The 27,311-nt window shown below is 40.4% G+C and overlaps 1 protein-coding gene across 1 annotated transcript in view; it reads right to left on the bottom strand.

Annotated features, from left to right (window-relative positions):
* Positions 1–27,311, bottom strand: part of mmp16a (matrix metallopeptidase 16a (membrane-inserted)) — an 88,621-nt gene that overhangs the window by 15,979 nt on the left and 45,331 nt on the right. Inside the window, exons 5-6 of the mRNA XM_030079823.1 lie at positions 17,054–17,215; positions 10,528–10,745 (exon numbers count right to left, since the gene is read on the bottom strand). Of these exons, the coding sequence (XP_029935683.1) occupies positions 10,528–10,745; positions 17,054–17,215 (380 nt within the window). The remainder of the gene's footprint in view (positions 1–10,527; positions 10,746–17,053; positions 17,216–27,311) is intronic.

The following is a 27,311-nucleotide window of genomic DNA, read 5'->3' on the forward strand; positions in this document are numbered from 1 at the left end:
GAATTATCATACACTCTCTATAGGAATATGAATTCTGAATGCTCGACATCGTTTAAAAACTGTCGCTGCCGATGAGTTTTTGCCAGTGTGAAGGAAAGTTAGTGAAGTGAAAAAACAAACTGCACCAACTGCAGAAATTGCCCTGCCAACAAATGCACTGAGGGGTTTGTGAGCAAAACCATGTATTGCTCACAATACATGGCGTCACAATAACGCCTATACTTTGCTAGTCTGCTGAGTCGACATAGCAACAACTTTCAATTTCTCTTGAATAAACGAATGAATGATGAGGAATATATGAGGAAAGAAATGTAAAAGGACAGGGAAAGAAATGAGACTGTTGGCATTTTACAAACACTTAAAGGACCATAGCAGTGATTTTGAATGTGTGGCCCGTTTACGACAATTTACCCACATTTTACATTACAATGAACTAGTTTGCAAATCATGTGGGGGTACTAAAGATATAATCAATAATCAATCAATCAATGTAACAAATGTGAAAATCCCTCGACTTTCAAATTTGAAGTTTTGGTTGAAACAGCCACCTTATAAAGTCATTGCCATTCAACGACAGAAATGGTAATTGGCTGTGTGAAGCAAACGTTTCCCTGGAGACTATTTTCCCTGGAGGAAGGAATGTTTTGCTCAGTCCAATTTCAAGTCATCAGAACACAACAGTGCTGCTACTTTTAGGAAATCCAATGCAGACGACTTTGTTACAGTGATGGAATGCCGGTGTGAAGAAGGTCTGAAGTCTCTGAAAGTTCATTTTCATATCATAGTGGAATGAATGGAAACCAACGGCTGGATAAAAGGCAGGAAAAATGAAATTGTTCTGAAACACAACCTTAGGGTTTAGATTAGCAGAAATATGAAGTATATTCATTTTTTTGTAGATATCACGCTCAACATGCAGAACTACTGGCATGTTCCTTTTAAGTTATTTGTTTTCTTGTATTACCTATAGACTTAATACAATAAATAAATAAATAAATAACTACAATTTAAAAATCAAATATGATTATCTCAATAAAACTGATGGAGCCAGGTTTATTTTTTGGAACTATTTCAGGTGAGCAATGATGTATTTATCTACCAAACAGTGATTTTAGCTGCACACAGTCCCTTCACTTCTTATGGAAACGACATTAGTCCCTGCTTGACAGTCCAGAGTTGTTTTCTGCCACATAAATCCTGCCCATCTCCTTCATAAAACTAAAAGAAAGGCATGTTTTGAAAATCACTTATCATGTTTTTTCACTTTTGAGATGATGCTACAATTGCCAGCTATTTGATATGACAAGTATATGACCGAGGAGGCAGTCTCCCAAACACTTGTTTTGCTCAGCAGGGCGAGGCCCATCTGTAACACTAAGGTTTACTAAAGCCTCAGCATCACTGGCATCCGGGTCAATCCTGGGTAAACATCTGCTGCTGTGCCGTGCGTGCTTGTGTGCTTGTGTGAGCCTGTGTGTGTGTGTGTGTGTGTGTGTGTGTGTGTGTGTGTGTGTGTGTGTGTGTGTGCATGTCCAGAGATGAGAATATGACAGACAGTGGTGTTAACATGACAGTGTTTTGACCTCTCACTCAGTGGATGTGACACACACACACACACACACATACACACACATATGCACACACGCAAAGACAAACACACTGGCTTGAGTGAGAGCAGAGTGCTGGGGTAAATAGTTCAGAGGGATGGGAATGGCAAGGAGAGAGGAGATGAAAGCTCTGTCCACAGAGAAGAGATACCCCACCACCACCACCACCACCACAAACTCCCTTATTTCACACTCACAGAAGCAGGTGTGTGTGTGTGTGTGTGTGTGTGTGCGCGCGCACGTGACAGTACAGACACCCCTCTCCAGGTCCCATTTTCTAGTGCACTGTGTGAAGTGTGACTAGTCACTGGCGCACTGGTATTTCAGTGAGGCACAGTGGGCACGTCTGTTATTTTGGTGAGACACTGTGCCGAGGTGGGAGGAAAGGCACAGTAGTGTGTGTGTTGTTTCAAAAAGTGGTGCACTGCAATGTTTGTGCTATGTATGACCATGATTTGCACCCACCAGTGCCTGCTCGCACCGACCAGCTCAATGGTGCAGCACATGGTTAGATTGTGTTATTTTCAGCTTCACTTTCCACAATAAGAAATGTAGATATCACTATGGACCAGGATCTAATTCTGGGCCAACATGTTTTTTTCCAACTGAGAATTATTGCAAAGCTCAGGTCTACTATGTCTAAAGTGGACATAGATAAGTTAACCCATGCTTTTATGTCACCCCATCTTGACTAATGTAACCTGTCTCAGCAAAACAGCCCTGAGTCATTTACAAGTGGTTCAAAATGCTGCCGCTTAACTCCTAACCAGATCCTCCAAAAGGTCAATGGCCCTGCATTGGCTCCCCATCCATTTCAGAATCTGATTCAAAATTTTTGTGACCACTAAGGTCATCTGATGAGGGCTTGCTGGTTGTAGACTTAAACTGAAAAGAAACTGCCTTTGAGGTTCTGGCTCCTAAACTTTGGAACTCTCTCCCAATGAGTTAAGATTCGTGGAAACTGTGAACGCTTTTAAAAAGTAGCTTAAGACCCATTTGTTTAGACTTGCCTTGAGTAATTTATATTTATTTCTGTTTTATCATGTTTTAATTCTGTTTTTAATTCTGTTTATTACCTTTCATGTCTGTATGCATGTTGTTAATGCATTCTAATGCACATGTGGCGGTGGTTAAATGACCATATGAACAGAACTGCTGTGCGTCATGGCATACCGCCGATTATCAAATCATAGACACAAATTTGTCCTTACTAAGGAGCTCAGAGATGGGCGGACTACACCATGTACATCATGGCGAATAAATTTAATTTGGAATTGTTGGAGAAATGCATAGGACGAAGAAATTCTGAATGCATTTCCTGCAATTCTACAGGTCTTGAACAAAATAACGGTAAATAGCCTAATTAATATTATAACTGGGGTTGACAGAAACAGAAACATCACTGATCTATGATATAGTTTATGTCATGACTATTTTAAAGCAAAGTCATGGCCTGGAAATCAGTAATTAGCAAATATGTTGTTTATTCTAATTAGATGAGAGGGAAAACTGAGCACAATGGGCATAATGAGGATGATGGAATTCATTTGTTATATTCATTTACAGAGGAAATGGAAAAGAAACGGAGGTGAATATGTTTGCAAAATTACTTTATGTATGCATTGTTACCTTATACCAAAAGCACACCATCACACCCCTTGCACCCTGCACTCTGGGCATTTAACCATGCTTTGCACTGTGGACTATGGCACATGAAATATAGGGGCCTCAGTGTGTTATGTTCATCCCCAGGTTTTCAGTCTCTGATGTGCCTGACACATAATCAAACATTCATCTCATTCAAACATTGATCTTAAAAAATAAAAGTCTGAAAAAATCTTAATTACCAGTTCTAAATTTATGGTCTTCATGCAGTAATTAGAGGTTGTTAATTTTTCACCATGTTATGCATTTTATTTTCAGCTTCATTTTGATGTGACTGTAAAACAAGACAAATTAATCAGTGGTGGCAGAGTTGGAATGTAAAGCAAACAGAATAAGGCAAATGCCATGAATTATGTAATTTCAGCCAGAGACGAGAGTGGGACCAGCGCTAATGTCACTTTTATTTTGTCACACTGCATTACAGCACTTTCACTTTGAGTGGTGACCAGTCGCATGCATGTCCACTCTTAGAATACTGGTGAACAGGATTAATACAATGTGTCAAATTGTTAGCTTTCTGTTCACATCACATCTGCTCTAATACACACAGATGTGCATCATGTCCCCAGACAATTAGGGATGTCATTGTTTATTGTGGCATAGCATAAAACTATTTAGTATGTAATATGTAAATCCCAGAAAATGTTTAGATTCAGATTGACTCTTTCTGATGATTTGGTTCATATAAAATAAATGATATGTCTATCCATATTAATACCAAGCACAATATACATCTAATGTTTTCAGTTTACTAAGTAACAAAACGTTAAATAGCCTGTGGCCCCAGATTGTGATGATTTACATTACATGCATTAAAACAATATTACTTGGGCATAATGAGCCATGAATAGCCAATGACATCAGGGCAATGAATAATCAGAACACTATGAAGTTGGCCGCTGTATGTGTATCATAACGTCACAGCAACACTGTAGAGTAGCTTCCCCAATTATACTGCTTACTTACATTTTCAGAAATTTTATCAGCTATATTCAATCAGAAATAGACTGATTTTGCCAGCTAATTTTGGTTTAAATTGGTCTTAAATTGGTATTACAAAGTGAGCACTTTTTATGAGCATACTTTTACGAGCACTCCAGTATTGAGAGTAAATGAACGCCATACAAACATCACAAGCCAAGAGGCTGAACCACAGGGGACCCTCTGGCATCCCCAAATCCCATGCTCTAAATCTGCCCACATCAAGGAATGAAGCATCTCTCAGTAAGTCAAGAGTCCCTTGTGAATGAAAGTGGAGAGGAGGAGGAAGGACCATGAAGAAAGGAGAAGGGACTGCGGAGGGTGGCAGTTTCCTTTTTATATAGACTGTCTTAGGATAAGAGCTGGTGGGGAGATTTGACTTAAAAAAGAGAAAACCAAGCAGTTTGTCCTCATATGGAAAGAGTCCTCAGAGGAAATCTCAATTCACAATAGTGTCAGTCTTTAATTTACAGGGTGTTCACCCTGCAAGCAATTTCACTGATGAGCCACTATAGTGGCAGACAAGGACAAAAAGTGGCCCTGGACTTTGACCCAGACAAGCTCACAGCTCATGCTCCACAGCCCCCAACCTGACCACTGTCACACAAACATGTACACCGAAGCCAATGATACACGCTGTCTGCATCACAGCAAATGTACAAACATGCTGAATCATGCTGACTCAGACAGTGGGGCCTACTATTTTTTAAAGTAAAACAGAAGATGCAAATGAACACATCATTTTCCCTACTGAACAGTGCTGCATCTGCATATGCATTCATATGAACAGCCCAGTCTGTGATCCAAAGCAAAGAAATGGGTAGCCTGACTAACACTAACAACAATCATGAATTTAGACATATTTTAATTATTCATTTTCATAGTTGATTGACTCCAAGGGATAAGTTACCAGCATATGAAAAGAAAAACTTAAACTGTATTTGCTGTATTTTAGGGCAGGGTTGTCATTTCTGTAAACACCAGAGTAAAACAGACCTATGTTTCCATTTATGATTTATATGGGAAAAAACATCACACTAAAACTCACACATTATTGATTTTGCATTGAAAACCCCTCTTGTTAGTGTTTTATTAGATTTTCACAATTTTTAGAAGTGTTTCAAGACAAATTGCAAATGAACAATTTCAAGACAAAAGCTGTGGTGTTGTAGCTAATTCCAAATCCAAAGAATCAATGGACTTCTGTGGACTTGTTTCTGTTGCTGGCAGTCTAAGTGAAGGCTTGCTGTTACAGTTCAGTGCATTTTCAGTACAGCAGGGGAGAAGTGACTGCTAGTTGCATTCATTCCTTAGAAAACCACCATTCATTTTCCCCATTTGGAAATGCACAATAGTATGTGTGTGCATGTCTGTGTGTGCCCCAATGGAATACCAGATGGTTTGTGGTTCAAGGTAGCTTGAGGTGACTAGAGTCATGGAAAGGCTAGATTTGTAATTTTAGTGGACATGTACTGGTGAAACTGCACATGGCTGTATACAGGTATCTGTGAAACCTGAATGACCCCCTCACCTCACTGGAACAAAAAATTATCATCTGTCAGCCTCAAGAAGCATGACTCCTAATCTGCCTTTGTAGTAATTGTTATCATGAACAGTGTTGGGCGATTGTGTCCTCTCTTAACTTCAAAAGTCATAAGAACTCAGTTCCTTCTTCTCTGAATGGTCCAACCAAAATTATTTATGTCTAATGGTCTTTTTTGCTTTGCATGTAAGCTATTGAGAGGATGATGAAAAATTATGAGAATAATGAAAAGGCTCTTGGGGGGATAAAGTTTGTGGATAATTCAACTTCAATCTGATGCATAGAGAAGCCGATAACAAGAGCAATTACTTGTTCTTTTCGCAGAAACTAATGTTATCACTGAAACTGAAACAGTAATTTGTTACACCACTTGTAGCTGTGAAGCAAATATACCACCCAACACTAATCGTAAAGCACTTCTACATACTGCTGCAGTTTCAGACAAATCTCTCTTGCTTGTTTCCTAGGCGAGTTCAATTGTATATGAATTTATATGCTTTCCTAGTATTTCTTTGAGGAAGTATTTTGATGATTTTGAAAGCAGAAACAATAACCTCTGTCTCTATGGGGCAGCGTGACATGCCTTGTTACACCATGTTCCGGCTGCTGAAAAGCAGTGCAGAGCACAGGGAAATCCCTATGGATGAAGCCGACTGTTCTAGTTTGCATCATTAACATTACCACCAACAATCGAGAAAAGGCACCGCAGTTGTAGAGAGTCCAATTTCCTCCGGTTATCCGGCAAAACCCCCATTCAGCCAACATGCGTTATTTACATGTAAATGGTTGCAGGACAATCTACAAACCCGTAGGCTCCAATACATTTCCAAGAAGCAAACAAGCAAGGATAATCACATACAAAGTTTTGACAAGCGTAGTCTTCATGAATGTGCCCTGAATGAATGTTGGTTGTCCTCTCAGCTGTCTCCTCAATAAACATTCAACTGTAATTGAGCATAATAACCATCACTCTGCATGATTTTTTTTTCCTTTTGGAGCCCAATTGGTTCCATTCAAATGGAGGCCAAAGCTTTTGAATTGTGTAGAAATGCTGACAGTGTGGATCTACATTCTTCCTGTTCTTGTATTATACAAGTTGTCAGTAAGCTAAATAAGACTTGTACAGGATTTCACAGGTCAGATGAAAGTGGATACATACTTGGTTGTTGTGAATAAGAGTTTTTAAAAAAAAAAAAAAAAAAAAAAAAAAGAACATCAAGAATGCATTTGAGTGTATGAGTACTGATTTCCATGGTATGCATGCAGCTTTTGCTATATCCAAAACCTCAAAGATTCCACTGAGTGGAACCACTCATTGACTCCAGTATATTTCACCAGCTAGTGAAGTCTCCTGTCCAAAGCCCACTATTTTACATTACTGGACCACCTGTGGACTTTGGGGGCTGAGAGACTGCTGAGATCTCAGTTGTAATGGCTTGGCATGCACCCGACTCAGCCGTTCCAAAACAATCAAGTGGGAACGTTGAGTAGAGCCAAACCATGCAGGCCAAATGGACCAACAGCACGAAATAACTGAGCGGACAATCAGTCGAATGATCAAGCAAACAATGAAGAATTCACCGTTATAAATGACAGTAACAAGTGAACAAATTCACTTGAAACTTAGAAATAATATACAAAGAACTATGGATCTCGAGTGTAAGCACCTCATTCGTGAACTTTCTTTCTGTCAGCTATCAATCTAACCAGTTTTCAGTCTTCCACCTTGACTTTGGCATGCTCTAAAGGCAAATACATCAAGCTGTGGAGGAATACAAACATCACTAATTATGATCCCAGATCGACTGTGTTATAGTTGGGCTGGTTCACCGACTTAGGGAAATGATGAATAAAAGAAAACGTTAACACGATATCTCAGTTACTGAAATGAAAATCAGCACAACATACACTAAGCATCAAGAAATATTAGGACCACCTGCTCCTCCCTTGAAACAGACTTACAGAGTGAATCCAAAAGAAGTCTGTGATCCCTTATTAAACACACTTCACCCATGAAAGATGTTGATTGAAAGGCGACATGTAGAGAGAGTTGTTTAAGCCTTGAGACATCAGAGACATGGGGTGCAGTTCATCATTAGTTCCAATATTCTTGGTGGTCCTGATGTTTTGAACATAGTGGATTTAAAACTCCACTTACTGTATATGCATTCTGCTTCTGAAAATGCAACCTCTTACTTACCTTTTGCTTTAACCCTCTCTCCTACACCCTAAGGAAAGAAATATTATCTGGTACTACTTCTTAAGGCTGACAATTTGAGAAAAACATTCATCAGGGGTTTCAAAATGATGAAAGAAGCAAGTGTGCCTTTCACATCAGTGGTGGTGCCAACTTTAGTCGAGAAATTACAGATATTGAATCATCATTGCGCTGTAACAACAGCAAATGGATTATTTAGTTTATTGTCCTGCACTTTTGTGTCCATGAGGGGTTTTGTTTGTTTTAAAACTGTACAAAAATTACACAGTCAAGTCCTGGTAGAACATGTTTCCTTGTTCTAAGGAAGAACAGGGAAACCCACTGGTATAATGTAACAAAAAAGACCTCTTCAAACAATAATTAATGAAAAAAGGAAACTGCATGAATCAACTGATGAATAAAATAGGTCACAGCTATGTCCAAATCACTACAGTTGGCATTTTGTTGTTAAGAGTTAAAAATGAAATTTATGTTTACAGTTTTACCCTTAACTTCTAAACATCAAATATTTCTCAAAGTATTGTCAGGTCATTTCTTAATGGCGCAAGGATACTGATACTATCCAAAACTTTCCTCCAACCAGTATCTGATGGTTCTACTTCCCAATTCATATAGGATGATAACAAGAAAAAAAAGCTTTTTAATTTCCTCAAAAAAGAAAAGAAAAAATGGTACTGGAAGTTGTTTTTTGCATTGGCATAATTTGCATTGTTGCGTTTGATTATGTGCTGAAAGTGTAAATTTGGGAGCTGTTTTGCCACACGATGGAAGTGAATGGAGAGGTAGATATGCAGTATTGCAGATTAGTAGCCCAGGGGAACACAGAGCAACTAATGAGCTGAAGTAACTACACAACTCTGTACTTGACCAAAGCCGAATTTTGTTTTAAGAAAGGGGTTTGATTTTAGTAAATTAAAAAACAACTTGGAGGTAAACAACATCAAACTGATGTTTGATTTGCTAGAGCAGAATAGATAAGAAGAGAGGGGTCGCTAAGCTCACTACAGAAATTACTTAAAAAAAAAAAAAAAAAAAAAAGTTGTACCAAAATAATTATTTGAGGGCACAACAGTCCACCCAAATTTAATTTCCAGGTCTCACAATTCCAGTGGTTGCATTTTATAGCCCCAATTCCCATGTCTACCTCACTTCATAATAATCACCAAAAAGCTTTAGTGATTTTTGAACTTCCTTTGTGTCCCAACGACAGCACTGAACTTTGCAGAAATCTCATGATCCTCATTACTTCATCCAGATCAGACTGTTGCCCTGAGGACAATGAATGGCAATGGGAGGAAGAGACCATGTGAAAGAGAGACAGTTGTTATATTTACAATATTGCAAAAAGTGGGTATTGTATTATCCTTAGTGGAAGACAGAGACAGCATAGACTTTGAATCTTATTTGGTTCATAACCTCCCCAGGTGGCTGATCTGGTTAGAGGCCAGATCTATTAGCACTCCTATAAGTATCTCTCTTCACCTAGAGCTCTCTTCCTATGTGAAGAAAAATACTTTTTTTTCCATGGTAAAAACCCATAGGAAAAAGGGACAGACAGACAGAAAGGGTTTTCCCCCCGGATTTACAAGCCTCTTATTTAACCAATGAATACTACCTATTTATATCCCTAGCAAAATAGTCACACACACATAAAGCAGCACAGGCACTCTTTCTTAGCTCAGAGAACACAGGACAGCTTTGTGTTGCCCCAAGGTTTTCCTCTGTCCCTGACTGCATGTTGCCAAGGTCTTGTGCTTGTACGCTTAGACCAAGGATAAAGATGCATTAACAGGCACGTGTATTTTCCCTCTTGAATTGAAATGAAAACCACGCTGAGTTTGTTGTGAGAGAGGAGAATGGTATTCATCTTTCTGTTTTGGTTTAACAAGCTTTTTCACTGAAGCACTGGTCACAGTCTTGGCAAACAAATTTGAGCAAATTCCACTTGCTCAACAGACCCCACATAAAGAGTCTCCCTAGAATCTGGAAGCAGTACCTTTTAGATGTAATATACATTTTAATTATGCAATAAAACATAAATGTAGCAGTATTTTTGACAATACAGTAGAGAGCACTATATTTCAGCAAGCTATAACCAGAGGATAATATTATCTGCTTTAAGGTCTTTCTTAAAAAATTGCAATGGTAATGCACCCAGTGACCTTTTGTACTTGTAGCTGAGCACTGCAGACAAATAATCAATTCTCCCTAGATGCGCCAATTGGTGCACACTTAACATAAGAAAGAAAACCACTCAGTTTTGTATGTCTAGGGAAACCTCAAGTAAACAGCCAAGCAATCCACACCATCCACATCATTTCCAGCTCTCTCCACATTTTCAAACCCATAGTCTATTTGCTATGATCCAAGCGACTGCTGTGTGCTCACATGTGCTCACACCAAACAAGCCAGGCTATTGGGGAAACCTCTCCAGGGTTTAAAATAACCATTGTAGACAAACTAGGTGAGCAAATGCCATGGATTCCCTTTGGTACCATCGACCTCCTGCTTACCTTGAAGACGAACATCTCTCGCCTTAGTATGGCCAGGGTGTTGAAGCCTCCATCACAAATGTTTGGTTTGGCGTTGGGGTGCGATGGCCTGTCCCCTGGGGGCAGCCTCGGGGGTCTTGTCTGCCTGTCTGGCTTACGGGGGTCTGACGGAGGGTGAGAGCGAGGTGGGGGTGCTGTTGGCAAAGGCTTGGTGGGCTGGGGAATCTTGTCTGGCGGCCCTGGAGAAGGACACAGGTGATGGTCAAAACTGCATCAAAGTACTATTATTTGTCTATTTGAAGCGGTCAAATGAAGAAATACAAGTCTTAAAGTATAAGTCTTAAAGTTGAAACTCTGGAAAAGTTGCTGCATGTAATACCGACTGGTGCTAGAACTTTCAAACTTCCACCTGATAACCAATGACCGATAAGATTTCATTATTTGGACATATGTCCCTTTTCAGCTACTGAGTGTAACCTGGGCATTCCGTAACAAGGGACTTGCCAGAATCTGTGAAGTTAAGGGACTTCAGGGACTTGTTTCCACTGTATGAAGAACCAACCATGAAGGGTAGGACATGCCCCATAAAAAAATAGTTTTAATCTTTTTGTAGTCTTGCTTCAATTTCTCCCCACTGTTTGGCCGTGCAACACCCAGTCCTCTTGAACTCTGAGAAATTGTACAATACACGTTTTCATTTTACCAGCTGAGTCAATCTCCTACTGAATTTTTTTAATCCCCTACTTTTTGACAGAATATCAGCCTCCGACATTTTTTACAGGAGTGCTGTAAAACACTTGGGTCACCAATGCTTAACACATGATGTTATGTTAAGATGAAGAAGGAAAGTGGGAAGAAGCACAAGAATAAGAGCAACAGATGCATGATCGGCTTAGCAGGATTATGTTATAAAAAAAAAAAAAAAAAAAAAAAAAAGCATTTCTGAATCACAGAGAGGGTGCAAGAGCATTGTGTGAATGAATAACTGAGCACACAATGATGCCTGAATAACGTACTGCATAACTGTGAAAATGAGGATATAAGTTGCCATGTGTTGACTGAGGCCAGCAGATGCAGGAATAGATGATTAAAATCTGAAAGACGCAAATGTGACAAGCAATAACACAGCCATATAGAGTACCAAAGCATAATGGCCGCTTTCATAAATAATGATCTAGCAAGCAATTGACTAAATAAATGATTTTAATAATTAGACAATGAAACGAGGTTTTAAGAATTAAATGAAGAAATGAATGAGAAACCTACCCTCTAACAATTTACTGACTGAAAGAATGATGGGCTGTATGAACAATAAAACTATTAAATCAACAAATGAGTAATCAAACATAAAATGAAAGTTAAAGAATCAAACAGCTGACCGACAAACTGATCACAGAGGGATAGTTAGTCGGATAGTCATGCCTCCCCACCCACAAAACTGATCAGCAGTCTACAGCGAAAGATACACAGACTGAATTAAATCTCCTCAAATACACACAGATTAGCAGAGCCAAAGCGCTCTGTAGTTACATAATCATGGGAAGACTCACAGACAGGACGCACAGACAAACATGAAAATGCATAACCATTAACACTCACAACAATTAGGTAACCCAAACTATAAAACCATGGGATTAGACAGATTTTAGGCCCCAATGTAATACACTCGTAGTGTGTATGTCATTTTTATCCTCCACAGATTTAGATGCCATCCATGGAATTGATAAAAAAAAAAAATGAGTAGGGTCTGGGCTGAAAACATCCATATTCTTGGATCTCCATGGAACATAGACACAGAATGCCAGTAAGGCCTGCCCAACATTCCATCTCTAGCCATTAATTGTGCAAAAGTGTCTCCTTGTGACTTTGGTTTCTTAACAAGCTAGAAAAAAATACTCAAAGGTGGTGTTCGGTAGAATGCACTAAAAACAAGGTCAATTTTCCAGAGACAAGTTTTTATAAGACTCCAAACAGAAAAACCCAGCCTTTAGGAAAAGAAAAGTGGCTACAGACAATGAGATATGAAATGCCGGGGGAAATCGTCAATATGTTTGTGAGGGTGGCAAGTACTCTGTCACTGGTAAGATAGGCTCTGTTCCCACATGCTGTTAAAATATGTCTTTGGCAATCCAAATACAAGTGGACAGCTGTCAGTCCGTCCGTACACACCTGGCATTGACAGGTATCTCAACATGTGTCACACCCGCCCATTTGTGACTGGACCTCACTTTACCGCTCTATATGCAAATAAAGACATATTTCAGAGAGAGAGGGAGAGATAGAGAGAGTGTAAAATGAAATTCTTACTTTGCTAGTCCTCCTTCCATGCAAAAAATTAAACGGCATTTAACAGGCAACAGTTATTTAACAAAAGGAGACATCCTGGCTCACTCCAGCCTCATTCAAATGCGCTGTCAATCACTGAAGATGCATTTCACAGGTGTTACATGCACAGCCGGGTCTGAGAGGGTTCTCTGCACAGGTGGATGAATCAACCTGTAATATTTATGTGGTATTCCTGTAGTGACTGCAACATGCATATAAGCACAGCCGCCTATAATATTTCTGTAGTTTTCCTATGGTAACTCTATCACGTCTAGGGTTAGAGAGAATGTGTTTAATTGTGCCACAGCACAAAATTTAAGGGCGGCCGCCACCTCCAAATTTTACATGGAAGAAAAAACCCTGCATACTTTCAATACATATTTTAGAGAAATTTCTCAAATCATGTTTTTAGAGGTGCTCATGTCTTATTAAGGGGAGCTGAGCTCCTCCTGGCTCACCTGTATAGTTCCCATCCTGCAGGTAGGCAGTTTGTATTTTTATTCATTAACCAGCTGCTTTATAGTTGACCTGCACTTCAGTTTGCATTTGGTCCATCAGCTGACAGTTCAGCTGCTGGCCAGAGTGAGGGAAGATATTTTCTCTGGTGGAAAAGTGATGGTCTGGCCAGTGTTGGGCTGGGCAAGGCAGATGACATCAGGTTAGTAGGTGGTCCATCGATATATCCTGAGACATGTGTGTTTACACCTCTACGGTGATGTGGACACAAGCGTCCCAGGCCACCTCTGAATACGTCCTGAGATCCGATCACTCAGGAGGCATTGCTGCTGGTTAGACCTGTACTTAGAGGTGCCAGCTTGGATTTGGATTTCTCCGGACGGATGTTAATACCACGTGGGAACAAGGCCTATGATACCCAATTGTCAGATTTAGCTACGATAGCACTGCTGTAAACGACATATTTTTTAGAATATAAAACCTGTGCTGTAATAAATCTATTTTAACAAGTTAGCTTGCATACACACTGCACAGTGTTAGCTTGTAACACCTAGCTAACTCGCTCCAAGTTGTCAGCTAATTAACATTGGTGGCAGCACACTGACTGTACGTAACTCTGTCTCTCTGTGCTCTGTCTGCAACCCTGGAGAAGTTTGTAAAAAAGTGGAATTTAAACTTTAAGCTTTAATTAGCTTTAACCTTAATTTAAGCTTTATCATTTCAGTTAAGGTTTCCTTTCTTTCATTTGGCATGGGACCAAAAATCTCTTCCTCTTTGGTGGAGATAGAATGCCAAAATAATCCACATGCTGAAACAACCTAGCCACAGGTATTTTGCTAGCTGTTTCACATTTGGTTAGTCTGTCTTGACACAAAACTAAAAGTGATTTTTCTATTACAGCTCCAATAATGTGCTCTCTGAGGTACGTTGGCTACCTAATTCGAGAACACAGTGATACACTGTGTTCTTAAAACACATTTTAGACTAGCTTTTATGTAACCTATGTCTGTTATGTTTTTTTTTCCCTTGGACTTTCAGTGTAATCATGGCTTGTAATCTAAATACCTGCAGCTTTAGGTGGCAACACTGTCATGTAAAGTGGCTGTCGCACTCTGAATGGACAGGAATGCACACCATTAATCTCTATACAAGGTGGCCTGGAAATTCTTGTCACTAAAATAGAGTAAAGTAAAGTAAAGCTACTTATTAGCTGCTAATTTAAGTCCTTGTAAAAGGGAAAATAAATGGAAATAAATGGAAAATAAAATGCTGCAGAGGATCAATGCTATCCTCAACATCGAGCTCATCCTGCCACTGTCAGACCTCTTCTTCCCACAATTCTCTGTGTGATTTGAGCCTGGCCAGGTCAACAGTTCCAGCAGAATGAAAATCAAAGACGTCAGTTAAGATATCTAAATTCTACATCTCCCCCACTCCCATTTCCACTTTTGACCCCTCCTCCACCTTTCCGCTTATCTAAATCTCTTACTTTTTGGCTTGGCTGACTTTTACACTCCAGCCACCATTCTCTCTACAATTAAACAAAGCTTTCTACTTTATGTAAACTCATCCACACCTCTTGCTATTCAACCAGAACTCCCACACCTTCTAATTGATCTAAACTCTGCACCTCCCACCTTTGTTCTTATCCTGCTTCTTTTTCTAACATCACTGTTGCCAAGAGGAGGAAAAGGAGGGGGAGAAAGAGGCTGAAAGAGGAATTACCATCAGTTGTTGTACCCTTGAACTCTTCATAGCACAGAGCATGAAGGGGGAACAGTAGTGAGGAGTAAAACAAGACAGGGATGAGGTGAGATTTGATCGCCTGCTCAGGTCTGTCACTCCCAGAGGGACATGCCCTGACCGAGTAGGCAGATGGCAGCTTCTTGTGTGTGTGTGTGTGTGTGTGTGTGTGTGTGCCTGCACACATCTCTTCACCTAACAGACCAGAGTCATTTCAGCAAAATGTGACAGGTTTATAGGCTCAACAGCTGATCCTCAGAGTGTGCTGTCACTTCCCGAAAAGTAGGCCCTAACTTACACATCAAACTGAGGTTGAGAAGGCTGCAACTTGCAGATTCAACTAATGAATCACAACATTATGGATCTTTCAGTGTCTGCTACCCACAAACCCAAATGTGATGTCTTTTTCTATCACCCTAAAACTGAGGCTCTTTACAGTAAAACATATTCATACTCTTTGTTTCTGATTCAGACATTTGTTGTTAAATTGTACATATGTACGCTGCTTTGACAAAACCATGCGGACTGCCTGCTGATTTGGGAGGTAACTAGCTTGCATAGAACCTTTCTAACCCCATTTTACAAACTGTTTCCAAATGAGAACAAAGAAAGACACAAGCAAAAAAAAATGGTTATACAAGAAAAGAGGATGTCAGTGCCACAAAACAAAGACACAGCCACAGGGGTGAGCTGAGACATAAACCTTGCTTCGAGTACGGGGCGGTAGGGTAGGCATGAGGTTATATAAAAACTAGAAATACTGCTTCACAGTTGTATGCCTCCACCAAACAGTCAAGTTGCAGTTTGTATCCATGTCTGTCCAGACTCATATAATATTTGTAGTGAAGGAATTTGAAGGAATTTAATAAAAGGTATTAAATGTATTTTTTGGTGAATGAAAGTTATCCCTATATTGATACAATATCAGCAAAACCAAAGAGCTTGTGGTGGGCTACCAGAGGAAACATGACACCCCTGTCCGGATTGCCATCCAGGAAGCGGAAGTCAAGTGAAAAAGCTGAGTTATGGGGTAGAATAATAGCCAGGAACAGATATTTTTGTGGAACATTATGATGTCAAAATGATGTTGACCTTTGTCATAATTTGTGTATGAATTGTATGGCCAAAAACATGTTTTGTGAGCTTGCAGTCACCTTGAACTTTCATCACCAAATTCAAATAAATTCATTGTTGAGTCCAAGTGGACCTTTGTGCCAGATGTAGAGAAAGTCTCTCCAGGCATTCCCGAGATTTTTTGCTCCCAAGAGTGGGATGGACATGAGGTCACAGTGACCTTGACCTTTTTCTTTTGACCACTAAAATCTAATCAGTCCGTCCTTGAGTCCAAGTGGACGTTTGTACCAAATTTAAAGATATCTCTTCAAGGTGTTCTTCAAGGTGTTCCTGAGATGTCCATCCCATTCCCACGGAATGGGATGGACATACGGGCAGACATACGAACATACAGACAGACAACCCCAGACAACCCAACCCTCCGTGACAGAAATATCAACACAGTGGAACTACAGCACAAAGAGAAACATCATCATCATATCTAATATAAAAGAACATCTGGAGAAATAAGGCCTAAGAAGTAATTACTGAGAAAACACTGATTTAGACTGTCTGCTTTGCTCAGTAAGGGCCTTCAAAAGGATATATTGCAAAATTGTCTGCAAAACTCAACTATGCCAGTGTTAACTAAGTCCATACCAATCAGTGTTAACGCTTTTGATAGTTTTGAACACCGACCCTAGAGCCATATCACATCTCTGGTTGGACAAACAGCTTTCTAATCAACAGATGTCAATCAAAATAATGGTCAGTGAAAAATCAACACTTAATCAACATGGGAAAATTTTACGCATGCTCTGATGATGATGGTAATCTTGTTTTGGGCTGAAGCATATTAGCACCATAGATTGAGAGTATCCCATTACACCACTCACTACTTTGTAGCGAGTGGTGTGAGAGAAGCTCGTTCATAGACATTAGAGAGAAGCTACCAAAGAGAAGACCTTACCATAAATCTTCTGGATGCCCAGGAGGTCGTCCAGGGGCAGTTTAAAGTTGTCAGTGTCCATGTACTGGTAGAAAGGAGCCATGATGGCTGTGGGGTCATTGGAGTGTTCAAGGCCCAGTGCATGGCCAAGCTCATGGACTGCTACCAGGAACAAATCATTACCTAGAAATAGAAAGAGGGAGGAGGGAGAGAGGGAAAGTAAGAGAAAAGAGAGACAAAGAAATGTTGTCAACTCTACGGTAAAAAATGGATGTGAGCTACACATTGCATTTTGTGTGTCTCAAAATGAAAACCATAGTTAAAGCAGAATAACCGCTACAGTTACTACAACTGTAACCTATATCATGTTAAGATGCTAACCTTTTCATAGTTTGTTTGACACAAACTACCCTCAGTGAGGTGTGATGGACTATCCTGCTTACTTTAGAGTTTTATTTTTATCCACCTCAGACTGGTCAGACATCACATTTCCAAAATTGCGACTGTTAATGGTGGGACTAGCACGCAGAGCAGGTCGGAGTAAGGAAGCAAACAAGTGTGTGAGTGTGCTCCTCCGACACTGCATAAACCGTGTGTTTTTCTCATTACAATGTGGCTAGCTACAAAAGTAGGCTTCATGGAAGATTTTAGTGAATGGAATAGAAGTCCGAGTAGCCCAGAAGGAAAATAGCCTCTTGGTAACATTCCAGGTATGGTAACATTACATTAAAGCTATGCAGCTACTATGAAAGTTATGCATAGTAGCTATGCAGCTATGCAGTTAACAATAAAGAATATTTCTTGGCAAATCCAACCAAGTGGCTGATAGTGAAGACTAGGGTAGTGAAGGCTGCCAATCCTCTTGTCAATAGTCTTGACTGTTGTGGTAATTACGCTAATGTCTCAAATTTAATATAGTAATGATTTATTGATGTTAAAATGCAGTGTTTCCCCTATCATTCTATTGGCGGGGTGCAGTGCCTCGCCAACGGAGCCTCCCACCTTGCCTGAAAGTCATGCTAAATTAATTTAATTTAATTAATTTTCAAATTAAAAAATAAATAAAATCACAACAGAAATTATTTAATGTCACGTTTCTATAGAATATGTCTAGACCGCATTTTTATCAAATACTAAATTACATTCTAAATACGTTCAGGTTGGTTATTAATCAAATTTATATAATTTCAGTATAGGGTCTATCTGGTCAGAATGCGCTCTGCTGTCTTGTGACAAGGCAGGGCGGGACTCCGCTCTAACCTGCGCACCCATCCACAAGCAGACAGAGAGAGGAGGAGAACAGAGGACAATCAAACCCGTACCCCCGTAAGTGAAATAAATAATTCATGTCATGTCGGCTCCAGCCGCCTGAAAAACAGGCGAAAATATCAGTGTTTTTTAAACGCACGGTATGACAGCCTGAGTCGAGCACCAGTGGCGTGGATGAGTGCGTTTGCCCTCTTCCAGTCCCCGGTCCAAGTCAAATGGACACCCACACAGGTGTTTCAAGCACTGCAGCTGTGGGTCGACTCCTTAGTTTGTTAAATTTTCTATTAATATAGTTGAGTCAGCATGTACAAATCTGAAGAATATTGAGCAACTTATTAATATTGTCCCCACCCTCCAAAATGTTTGCATACCCCCAAAATTTTTTGGCCGTGCGCTAGCGAAGCACGCATCCCCCCTCACCAAAGCCAGAATCCTAGGGGAAACACTGAAATGCATCACATAGCACCTTTCAGTAAATGTTCTAACAAGCATAGAAAGATAAGGAAAATCCTCTGTGAGCCCTCATGTTATTCTGCTGCTCCTCATTTCTGCAAGGGGACAAATTCTAGGGTTACAACTTGGGTTTGTGATTGAAATATAAGTACAGATTAGGTTTTAGTTAGGCTAAATTTAAGGTTAGCTTAGGGTCAGAGAACGAATGAACTCAACAGACAGTCCTCAAAAGTGTACTTATCCAAATGTGTGTCTTTGTGGTTTGTGAGTATGTGTGTGTGTGTGTGTGTGAGCATGGGTAATCCACCACTTATACACCTAATGAGTGGATTATCTAGCAAGACCACAGCAACTGATGGGACCCATTACGCAGACACACATGCACATAATGCCCCCATACACATACAAACACACACACACACACACTCCCCTTCAGAGAGCACAGAAAACCCTGTGCTCTGTAATTAGTCTCTAGCCGTGGTAAGCCGATGACTACACTGAGCTGACCTTTTGACTCAGAAACCCTGTGTGGCTGACGGCCAAACCCCAACCATTGCCCAACAGTATCCTAACCCTATTCAGTGTACATATTTGGGGTTTAAACCTGCCATTGCTAACCATGTCCCATCTAAGCATCTCAATCTACGTCATACGTCACATCTTCAAAAAAAAACAAAAACAAAAAAACATCCCATATCCCACAGTCTAAACTCATCTCATTTGCTTCCCAACATGCTGAGTCCAACCCATAAATAAACTCCCAGCCACAAGAAACTCACAGGGATATAATTAGGGTTAGACTGATACATCAGACCGATATTGGCTTTTTATTAAAAACACATCATCTAGTCAGTGCTGTCCATGTCAGACATGATGGATATGATTCACTGTGTTACATTACATTTTTGTATAATTTAGCAATGCTACAGTGGTTATCTATGGGAAGCTCTTAATCTGAAATGATTCGATGGGGACATTTTGATCGGATTATACAAAAGTATGCTTCAGTATGATAAATACTATCCTGGGTTTAGAGGGATTTGGTGTCAAAGGCTTTTCTACCCTACCAAGAGTAGAAATATGTAAGAAACTGAATGTTTTTAATGTTATGGTGTATGAAAACGGTCACGTTTGAAGACACACTGAATACCAACACAAATTATGACCTGGTGGCACATTTATGCAAAATTGCAGAGGGTCGATTTATATGAGGATGTTTAGACCCAACTGATGAAAAAACATGGAATAAGCATGCAATCTGATGGTTCTTTACATTATTCTCATCTTTGGCCCATTTCGCTCATAAATTACATGCTCATTCCAAGTTTTTTTTGCCAGTTGAACCAAAACAATGTTCACTTCAATCAAACCTTGGCAATTTTATATAGTGCACCTTTAATAAAAAAATGATCAGAATTAGTATCAGCTGAGTCCTAGATGTAATAGGATTTCAGGAACCACAATACACTTCCAGTACAACAGAAAGCTACATTCAGTGACAAAAATTACAATTTAGTCTTTTTTTCATTAGTCCTCTGCTCTGCACTCTTGAGGCTGTCCCTCCAACCCTCTGCTACCTCCAATTCGTTTTACCTCTCTATTGCTTTCTTATCACATCAAGTGTCTCAACAGGAATAAAAAAAAGTCCATCACTTATTCATTGCGGTCCCCACTAAATTGAGGCACTTATCTGCTGCAAATCCGTCACATGAATAACGCAATGGCTGATACAGATGTTGATTCTGAGTGCTGTTAAACAGGTACAGTGCACTACTAGTGAATTTAGGGACCAGACAACCACCAAGAAATAGCTTAATTGGAACTTAGCGAGGAATATTTGACTGCATAAATGTCAGTGAGACACTTTATAGGGCTGATATAAAAGCTTCCGCCGCACAGTATGAAGAGGCATGTAGATTGCATTATAATCCCAGGGTTTCAATGAAAATGCTCTACATTTCAGCCAAAGTCTTCGAATGAAAATAGATGGCTTGTAAAAGCAAGGGAAATAGTGGAAATTGAAGAGAAATTTACACAAGCTTGTAAAATGGAACAAGTGGCTGGAGATACAGATTATAATGAATAAAGAGCAAGGCAGAGGGAGAGATGAGAAAGGAGATGGAGAGAAAAGAGAGAGCAAGTTCAGTGATTTAGGAATCCCTTATGGAAGAAAATTGGGGCACCCTGCAAAGCAAATAAAACTCCTCTCAGTTTTATTTCCCATGATGGCACTGAAGCAGGGGAGGACAGATTAAAGATTTTACTGTGTATGTAGCATTACCATTAAAAGATCATTATCATGGTAATCATGATACCTTGTGTGATTACCATAAACAAATATGGCAATGGTTGAGACAACTGGTAGCTTGTATCTCATGCCAGTGTGGTCATTTAAGCCTACGTTTCTCAAGAAGAGTCCAACAGCAGAGAATACCTCAAACATCTCAGGGAACACCCTGGCCTCATGGAACATCCCCTACTCCTGACCCTAACCTTAAGCACACCAAACTGTTCTAACCTTAATGATTTCTAATCTGTGCCAAACTCAATGCCTAAACTTGTCCATTCTGAGGAGATTGAGGTGGGAGTTCCATGAGATGGAAGTTTTCCTATTTACATTTTTCAATCTCTCATACACTTTGCTGCTTCCTGTCACAGCACTGCCATCTACAATTAAGGCAATCAATGAAAGGTTTGGCAATTAGCTCCATTTGTGATGGAAAAACAGTTCCTTTCTATTGTTTTGTGCTGTGAAGCAATGTCCTCGTGCTGAAAAAAACAACCCATCAGATGTGTCAACACAATACAAAGCATCTTTGAAGGAGGGAAAGTGAGAAGAGAAGACAGGTCCCATCCACCTTTCTTCTCCCCATTGGACCTCTGTGACTGACCTCCAAAATGAAAGAGTGGCATTTGTCTTGACAATCCCTCAAGGTTTCTCTTTTAGAGAAGAGCTCCTATGAGAATGCACTTGGTGCTTATCTTGATTCTCCAGATGGTATTGATAAGCCTCGAGTCAAGCCAAATGTATGGGTAAAGCAAGGGCAGGACTGTGTCTGTCCTCTTCTGTCTGTCTTTCTTGGATACCTCCATCTTGAGTCAGCCTTTCTACATGGTGGGACCATTTGAGGACAGTGTCATCACTTTGTTTTGGTTGCTTACGTAAGGATAGCCATGGAAGGCAGAGGCGTCCTGTAGGTCCCGGGGCCACAGACAAAGCCAAAGCAGTTTCTACTGCTTGGCTAATTATCAGCTGGAAGGTACAGAGGCTACACAAGAAATGGCAGAGCATGGAAAAAGATAGAGAAAGTAAGGCAGAGAGAGCAAAGCAGCTGCAAAGAACAGCATCAAAGAGGCAAAGATGTATCGCAAAGGATGGTGCACTAGAGGAGAAGAAGTAAAAATGAAGGGACAGAAAAGTGAAGGGAGGCAGGAAAAGCAGGAAACAAACAAGCAAAAGGGGAGATAAATAAAAATAAGAAAAAGGGAGAGATAAACTGAGGAAGATAAAAAAAAAAAAAAAAACTTGAAATGATAGCCGCACAATCAAAAGGCATAAAACACAGGATGATGAAGAGAAAGGGAAAAACTGAGAGGAAAAATATGAGAAAAGACCACAACCCCACCCACACAGAGAGAGAGAGAGAGAGGGGAGGGGATTACGAGACAATTGCAACCCATTCAGGTAATGGAATGCATTACAATGTTCTACAGGTCTGTATGCCCACTGAGGGTAACAATTTATTATTTGAAAAAAGTAAGCCACAGATCTGTTATACTTCATCAGATGACAAATATATCAAACCACTGCACAGACACACAAGCTGACCACTAGGTCAGGCAAGAATTCTCTGTGAAAATGACCTGTCTGAAACAACTATTTCAAAGGTAAAAGCAACACTTGAGGTAAAACAAAATTTCAGCTCTCTTAAATGACTGAGAGGACAGTTTTTCCATACTAAGTGTGCAGTGATCACAACATCAGTCTGCGGTGGCAGGCTGCCTGCTGGCCGACAGTCTCCTCAGGATAGGTCAAGGTTGCAGCTAATGAGATAGTGTGGCCGAGGAGAGAAAACGAGAAAGAATGAAGGGAAGACAGAGAGGGAAAGGTGGAGGAGGAGAAGTTGCTGGAGATTTATGATCAGGTGTATCTCTCTCTCTCCCCACAGGGTTGCAATAAAGTAAACAGGGGTTGTGATTAGAAACCAGAGTCTCTACGTTATACCTGCTCTTTCTCAATAATTTACTGGCTCCCTGCACATGCCACTGCTGCTCACAGTCCATCTGCTATGTAGGGGCACACGTGACATAGACTCTGGGTTTCATGCACACACACACACGTTGGCCCACAAATCAGATATGGGGCCCTGGACTCCACTGTTCAATTGCGGTAATAGCTCAGGTTGTCACCACTGGCCTCCAGGGGCCTGTAACCCTCGCTGCTCCATGCTGTTTAACTAAGCACCTGTGGTTCACCCAATACACGACATTTGATGGAAGCTACAAGCACGGGTGAATGGTAGAGCGCTCACATTTTGGCTTTCCTATTCTTCATCTCCTACATAGGAAGGAGTGCAACCTTGAATTTCCTTCAGCTTTCGGATGTTCATTTCCTCCGCCAACAGAGCTGGATGGAGGTTACGTTTTCATGCTATTATGCCCGTTTCCTTGTTAGCAGGATATCATAAAGTTAGAAATGGATTACCACAAAATTGTGTGGAAAGGTTAGTCATGGGCCAAGGGATAATTATGCTGACTGGCCAAAATGGGGCATGGCAGTGGGCATGGCCTATCATAACAAGGTGCATAACTTCAAAATGGATTCAAGTAACATTGAAAGATTCTGTGGAAAGGTTGGTCATGAGCAACAGAAGAGCAGATTAACTTCTCACGACGACTGGGCAAAATGGGGCGTGGCAGCAGGTGTGACCTATCATGAAAAGGTGCATATCTTCCACGATTCACGAAACATGGCAAAACTTTGTAGAAAGTTTAGTGATGGGGCAAAGGGGGACTGATAAACTCCAGCAACAGAAATGCTCCCTAAATCAAACACATACACACCTAACTCTTTAATGTATTGTGAAGCAAAAACATTACCTTCAGTTAAAAGAACAAAAAGTAAAAATTGACAAAAGCATAATTTGGTTACCTATGTGACATGGAAATGGCAGATCTGGAGAACTGTACAGCATTTCCACAGGTATGCACTCTACTAAGTGCCATCTCTCTAGTTACCACTGCTGCCTCTTTTTGGCAACTCTTCTTTTTTCTCCTCTGTCACCACTATCAAACGACCTGTTTTGTCTATACAGTCAGGAAAGAACTCTGAAGCACTACATCCCCTGCCACGTTAACATCATATCAACAACTTGAACTGGCAACAGCCATGAACAATACTATTATCACCCTCACTCCTCCCACTCTGCCAAAGGAGATGCCCAGCGGAGAGCTCAACAATTTCTAGCTCTTGCACCCTTTCTTTGGAGACTAAAACTTCTTTCAGCGAACACAGCTGTGATTGTTCCTGCTGTTATCTCATCGTTGTTTTGCAGTCTTGAGTCTCAGCAAGCGTAAGCACTCTCTTTGTCCCAAAGGACCTCAAAATGTTTCCCATTGTTCAGATCCTAGAATTCCCAGAGCGGCTGACTTTGCAGTTTCAGCAGCAAGGGTCTTGTAAGAAACTTCAGCTGCACGGTTAACTCACCCTAAAGAGGTGTTCATTGTGATTTCATGAATATTTCTGGGGGTTCAGAGCATGTAGGTCTCCCCTCAAATGTCCTCCCTGACCACACTGGCTGTAGGCTATTGCTAGCCTATATGCACAGGGAAGTCCAGGATTCTCTGTGGTACACAGAATAAAGACCTTATTTTACAGTGCTTCATAGCACTTTCCAATAAGGTGTTTCATCTTTCATGTCTCCCAAAGTAGCATCTAGGAGATGCTAAGATGTGGAGTGATCCAGGTATGAAAGACTTGAGGCAGCGTCCTAAGGTGTTTTTTTTCTCCCTTGACATTAGCTGAGCACATAACTCCTGCAAGGACAAATGGACAAACAGCAAAGCAAGAAAAAGAAAAAGGCAGGAAATTGACTGCAAGACCAACCAAGGCAAAATTCACAACACTGACACCAGTTGTTGTTTCTCTGAACCGATATGTCATCAGAACAACTTTGACCCTGAAGGTGTACAAGCTGCAGACAGATGAAATGAGAGGGAAGAGCAAAGTCCAGAGAGAGAACAAAGTGTGAAATAGAGTGTGAGTAAACGAGAGCACTGGTTGTCCAGGAGTGCTGTGCTGCTGCTGACAAGTTGCCAGAGGATCTCAGCCCAGTGCTTCAGTGCCTGGCTCAGTGGGCTCTGGGCACAGAGAACTTTGCTGGCTATCAAACCATGACTTTGTGCCTGGCTTGACAGGGTGGCCATTGTGAAGACTACAGCCAATCTTCAATGAATGCCTTCTTCTTGGTATGCATTCACAATGTCTGCTTCCAAAATCTCTGAACAGGGCATGGCACTAACACACAGAATGGCATTTGTTGTATAATTTTGCCACAAGTGCATACATCACCTCCATCAGTGTTCTCAAAGTGGGCCTCATAAAAATTCAATGACTTTTGTATGACTTCCTATAATCAAGTAAGAGCAATTCCTTGACTTTAAAATGTTATTATTTCCTGGTTTGTTAAAGCTGCACTAAGCAATTTTCTTAACACTTGAGGGTGTTGAGAGCACAAACTCCATTTGTAGACACACAAATCCTTTTCCGTCCTGGTTGGTAGAAACCGAAAGTAAGGAAAACATTTTTGTTTTTCTTTTACTGAAATAACGGACATGTTTTACTGTCAGCTACATGGTAAGCTACCAATAAACTTTTTTCTGTCACTACATTGCTGATTTATGAGGCACTTGGCAACTGATCTGAAATTTGCACAATATGCAAGTTTCACTGACTCTTTGAATGAAGTTAAAGTGGCAAGCAGGTGAAGAGGAGAGCAGGGCAGGAGCTTATTATTGGACTGATACAGAAATTTAGAAAATTCTAACCAGGATATAACAACAGGCTGGCTATGAATTGTATGGTGGAAAGAGACCTACACAGTGCAAGGGGGTAATTTTACTGCAAAAAAGCATGTGATATTGCTTAATGTAACTTTAAAGTTGTTTTTCTAAAGGAATAGCCCATCTGTACTCTGCTCTAGTTGGACAGGAAACCACCAACTAATGCTATGAATGTGTGAAACAAGTTGTAAAGTACATTATACAGTTTTCCTACATGGTGATCCATTTGTAAAATTCCAGGATTTTTAGGACTTCTCCAGAGGGGGTATTTAATTCCCTGTCTTTCCTTGTATGGAATACTCCTTGACATTTCAGATATAGCCTGACCAGTGGGATACACTTTTGGCATGCCCCCCTTGGGGATCAAACCCCTAACCTTGGCAGCGTTAGTGCCATGTAGTGCCTTTACACTACCCAAGCCTTATACAGGGGAACAAAGTCTGTAGTTCACTTGCTCTCATTCCTCACCTCTTCACTGTGTCTCTACTCCATCTCTCTCTCTCTCTCTCCACTTCTCTCTCTCATTCTTGCTCTGTTCCTCTTGCTCTGGGCTGTTGACATTGGTTGAGGAAGACTGGTGCTGTTGAATCTATTACACTTAATTCTCATAAGCTTGTCACAGAACAAAACCCAGACTGCTGGGAGTAACATATGTACACTGGAGTAATTATTTATTTACAGAAACTGCTACAGACTGAAATTTTGTGTGGAACATTGCCAGGGATCCAAATATTGTCCGTTCCTGTGGACTGGAGGTAAATAAACCAGTAAAAAACAGGAGGAAAAAATACTGCCAAGGAAAGGACATCCTTAATTCCTGTCACGTTTATCTCTGTGCAGCACCTGGGAGCAGGAGGAGAATGTGTATACCTTTTCATTGTAATCATTAATCATTAATAATGCAGTCGCAAGCAATGGTGCATGTGTGTAAGTGCGTGTGTGTGTGTTTGCAAGTACAGTACCTGCACAGTTCTGCGGCTGTGTCTACAGACACTCAGCAGACTTCACTACACAAAGCTGGATAAAAACCTCTGAACACAACCTGCACCAGCAACCTTTAGATAACGGTAAAACAATTTTGAAGTAAACTACAAAACCCAAAATGCTGGACACATGCACAGTCAAGTTGATATGCAGCCTTTCCCCAATAAACCTGATCTAAGACGCTAAAGCATCACGTGAGACCTTTCCTGACTTTCCTTAAATCATTCGGATCCACTACAAAGTTCATATGATAAGAACCAATTCAACAATTCACCATACCTCTCACCATCTAATATCAAAGGTAAATCAAACATGCACATATTAAGTGTAACCATTTCATAGATACCTGAATTTCAAATCATGAAATCATCCTTATGTGTAATGTACTGTTTTAGACTGTAAACTCTTAATAGCCTTTTATGTATTGTATATTATGTAAATGTTATCTGTGTATATTGCACATTCTGTCACCGGCCCACGGACCGGGGAGGAAAATTAGCTCTGTCGAGCT

The sequence above is a fragment of the Myripristis murdjan genome, chromosome 20, assembly GCF_902150065.1.
Source record: "Myripristis murdjan chromosome 20, fMyrMur1.1, whole genome shotgun sequence".
In the NCBI taxonomy this organism is placed as follows: domain Eukaryota; kingdom Metazoa; phylum Chordata; class Actinopteri; order Holocentriformes; family Holocentridae; genus Myripristis; species Myripristis murdjan.